At 45.5% G+C, this 4,159-nt stretch overlaps 1 protein-coding gene across 1 annotated transcript; it reads right to left on the reverse strand.

Moving 5' to 3' along the window:
* Window positions 1–97: 97 nt before the first annotated feature.
* Window positions 98–2,449, reverse strand: LALBA (lactalbumin alpha). The gene is made up of 4 exons (XM_005570712.4): window positions 2,291–2,449; window positions 1,506–1,664; window positions 941–1,016; window positions 98–430 (listed from the first exon to the last, which is right to left on the reverse strand). The coding sequence occupies exons 1-4, from the start codon at window positions 2,421–2,423 to the stop codon at window positions 370–372; spliced, it is 429 nt and encodes a 142-aa protein (XP_005570769.1). The 5' UTR covers window positions 2,424–2,449; the 3' UTR covers window positions 98–369.
* Window positions 2,450–4,159: the final 1,710 nt, after the last annotated feature.

A 4,159-nucleotide genomic window follows, 5' to 3' on the forward strand; every position in this document is an offset into this window, starting at 1 on the left:
GTAGAGACAGAAGGTGGCTATGACCTACGGCTTTGGTGTCCACCTACTCATCCTATTTCTTCCCCTTCCCTCCAGGGGGAAAAAAAAATAAAGCCAGTGACTTCAAATTGGGATCTTTATTCAAGACAGAGGTGAAATCTGTGCTGTAGTGAAAGCGCCATCGGGGCACTGAGCAAGGGTCTAGAGCTCAGTGCACCACTCAGGCATCTCCGGAAAATAGTCCTCAAGAGTTCAGTGATGTCACTACAGCACCCAAGGCTCAGAGACAGATAAGCTTTGGGGGAACAGAAAGAAGCAAACTGAGGTGGCATTAGGAAAGAGGCATTCCAGGAATGTGGAGTGGGCAGGGATGCCAAGGACAGCAGATGCTCACAACTTCTCACAAAGCCACTGTTCCAGCTTCTCAGTGCAGAGGGCTTTATGGGCCAACCTGATAATGGAGAAAGGAACAAGGTGAGTTAGCTGACTGAATCTTGGCTTGAATTTCCATCTAGATTCATTCCCAGGAAGGCTGAAGTAAAAGAGTGTGGATGAGAATTACAGAAAGACATTCCTGGCCTGATGTCAAGGGACACAAGCCATCAAGTGGAATACAGTCCATAAAAAAATAATCCAAGAAAATTGTAGGGTTAAAAAAAGAGATGCAATGAGACCAACAGCTTGCTTGAGGGCATAGAACTAAGCAAGTGGAATTAGATGTCCAAATCTAAGTGAAAGGAGGCCTGGGTCTGAGCCCTCCATTAGGCAACCCCTTATTAGGAAAGTTGCTACCAAGGAGTGGAGCAAGAGAGGCTTAATAACAGAAACCTGAGTCCCTAGGTAAGTTTTGTTTCAGAGACTGTATTCTAGATTAAATGACCAAGAGATAGGGTAAGAGGAAAGGGGTGCTGGGCTAACGGGGTAAGGAGGAGGATGGGGAAATAATAGAATAAGGATTCACCAGTAGTCAATTCCTTTAATATCCAGGATCTTCTTGGCACACATTATGTCATCAGTAATGTCATCGTCCAGGAACTCTGGCAGGAGTTACAGGGAAAGGAATGAGAGAGCTGAGAAGTATTACCCAGAAATTCACTGAGTTCCCCTAACCCCTGGATCCAGTGGGTTCTCTAAACTCAAGGCTTGTGCCTGTTGTCTTTTTATATGAAAGGACCAATGTGGTAATGTCTAACCCTGGGTAGGGACTTCCTTCATTTCCCTGGGATATCTCTGGAGGAATCATCAGCTTCATCAACTGACTTACCCTGAAAATGCAGAGAATAAGATTCCAAGACTCTCAGACTGCTCAGATTGTCTACCCCCGAACCTCAGGGAACTGTCTGGGGATTTGATGACCATGAAGAATCCAAACAGCTTCTTACCCAGTACTGCCAATTCAAGTCCCACAATTTTTGTAGAGCCCAGCCAAGGCAACGAAGCCCGAGGTCTGCTTGGCACTAAAAAGGAGATTATCCCAAGGGCAGGCCTCAGAAAAACAGAGAAAGAGGGTTATAGAGGCTACTCACTGTCACAGGAGATGTCGCAGATATTCCTTGACTGAGGGACCTGGCTGCTCTTGCACCAAAGCTTATTACTGATCTGGAAGAGTCCATATTCTGTGCTTCCATTGCTTTCAACTATGGCTTGTGTGTCATAACCACTGGTGTGAAACATGGTACAGATGACTGAGGGAAAGATGAGAAAGAGATACCACAGAGATGTCCAGGATCCGCATACAGGAGGAATTGTAATTCTAAGACATAAAAATGGTTTCCAGCCAATCTCCAAAGATGGCAAAGGAGAATTCCAAAAAATATCAGACAATAAGAGAAAGAAAGGGTAGGAAAATAAATGGGGCCAGGTGCAATGGCTCACACCTGTAATCCCAGCACTTTGGGAGGCTGAGGCGGGTGGATCACAAGGTCAGGACTTTGAGACCAGCCTGGCCAACACGGTGAAACCCTGTCTCTACAAAAAGTACAAAATTAGCCAGGCATGGTGGTGGGCGCCTGTAATTCCAGCTACTTGGGAGGCTGAGGCAGGAGAATCACTTGAACCGAGGAAGCAGAGGTTGCAGTGAGCCGAGATTATACCATTGCACTCCAGCCTGGGCCACAAGAGTGAAACTCCATCTCAAAAATAAATAAATAAATACATGCATACATACATACATGAAATAAGAGTATGCAAATGAGCAGAAAAGAGGATGATTAGATAATTAAGTAAAAGCGGAGGAGCGAAGTGAAGGAAAGAGGGAATGGAGGCGAGAATCACATGAGGAATGGATGAAACAAGGAAGCAGGGAACTCACATTCAGGCAAAGCGATGCCTCCATAACCATCTATGTCTTTCAGCAGCTGGGACAGCTCACATTTTGTAAATTGCTTGGCCGGGATGGCAGGGAACAGGATGCCCACCAGGAACAGAGGGACAAATGACCTCATTTTGGCTGCCCCCAAGAACCTGAAATGGAAGCATCACTCCGTTTCATTTCTTTATATTCATGCAGAAAGCCTCAGGGGCTCTGGCACCAAGCCCTACATCTAGGAAGAGAATGAAGAGAGACTGGTCATGCCAAGACAGAAACGCTGAGCCTGCCAGCTTCCTTCCGTAATTCACCCTACTTTTCCTTTCCCTCTCCCAGTATCTAGTCCATACCAGGTATTGTTCTCTGCCCAGAAAGAGTTCAAACCTTGATCCAGCTTCCCATTTGGCTTTGTTTATCCCTTTGTTTTTTGTAGGGTTGGTTCTAGGAAGCACTGTCTCTGGTTACTTTAGGAACAAAGAAGGCCATAGGGGGCAATATACGTGAGTAATCAGAAAATACAATAAAGTCCTATGGCCAGCTTCCCCCTCCCCGCTAGAGACACACAGAATGTGGAGAGGGGGTGTATGTCATCACATGCCGCAGTCCCAGGATCAAAGCTGGCACTTGTCCAACCAACGCAGCCATGTAACAAAGCCCAGAATGAGTTCTGAGCTCATGACTGAAGGCTCAGAAATAGAAATAGAATATGGGAATGTAGACTACAACAATCAGATATAACTTGGATCCTAAGACTTCCTAGTTAAGGAAAATGCATAATTGAAAAGCCTGTATGAAAGCATCTAGGCCAGGCACAATGTCTCACACTTGTAACCCCAGCACTTTGGGAGGCTGAGGCTGGTGGATCACTTGAGCCCAGGAGTTTGAGACCAGCCTGGGCAACATGGTAAAACCCCATCTCTACAAAAAAAAAAAAAAAGATAAATAAATACAAAAATTAGCTGGGCATGGTGGCATGTGCCTGTAGTCCCAGCTTCTTCAGGGACTAAAGCAGGAGGAACATTTGAGCACAGGAAGTCGAGGCTGCAGCGAGCCATGTTCACTCCATTGCGCTCTATCCATCCTGGGAGACAAAGTGAGACCCTGCCTTTTTTTAAAAGAAAAATGAATCTAGCTATTATCAGATTCCCCACCCCTAACCACTTCTACGATAAATAACCAAATACTACATTGGCATTGAGACATTACATAAATCTAAGACTAATAACTTGTAGACAACCTCAGAGTTGGCCACGGAAAGTGGGAAAGATGCAAACCAGTGGAAAGATTGGACTTCAAGGCTGAACAAGCTTATGTCTGGAACCTCTATAAGGTCAGTGCCCCTAAGCAAGTAGAGCTAAGGATACTAGTTCTGAATAGTTCCTTTAATTTGCTGGCATCAAGCTTCATGTTATGGTGACAAGTAGCTGTTAGCTCCTTCATGCCACCATTCATCTTCTTTATCCTCATCTCTAAACCTGACCTGATTTCTTCTTTCTTCTTCCTTTTTTTTTTTTTTTTTTTAGACCAAGTCTCACTCTGTCACCCAGGTTGGAATGCAGTGGCGCGGTCTTGGCTCACTGCAACCTCTGCCTCCCAGGCTCAAGTGATTCTCCTGCCTCAGCCTCCCAAGTAGCTGGGACTACAGGCATGTGTAACCATGCCCGGCTAATTTTAGTATTTTTAGTAGAGACGGAGTTTCTCCGTGTTGGCCAGGATGGTCTCGAACTTCTGAGCTCAGGCAATCTGCCTTCCTCGGCCTCCCAAAGTGCTAGGATTAAGACATGAGCCACTGCGCCCAGCAACTTGATTTCTTATGTGTCAGGGAACATTTATCTCAGTCAATCTGTTTAAGACTTACAAACTGATGGTCTT

The sequence above is a fragment of the Macaca fascicularis genome, chromosome 11 (assembly GCF_037993035.2).
Source record: "Macaca fascicularis isolate 582-1 chromosome 11, T2T-MFA8v1.1".
NCBI classification, from domain to species: Eukaryota; Metazoa; Chordata; class Mammalia; order Primates; family Cercopithecidae; genus Macaca; species Macaca fascicularis.

Coding starts and splice junctions, on each gene's coding strand:
- LALBA (XM_005570712.4), bottom strand. CDS start 2,423: ATGAGGTCATTTGTCCCTCTGTTCCTGGTGGGCATCCTGTTCCCTGCC. Junction 1,665..2,290: donor AGGCATCGCTTTGCCTGAAT/GTGAGTTCCCTG, acceptor TCTTTCCCTCAG/TCATCTGTACCATGTTTCAC. Junction 431..940: donor ATTAAAGGAATTGACTACTG/GTGAATCCTTAT, acceptor CTCCATTATCAG/GTTGGCCCATAAAGCCCTCT.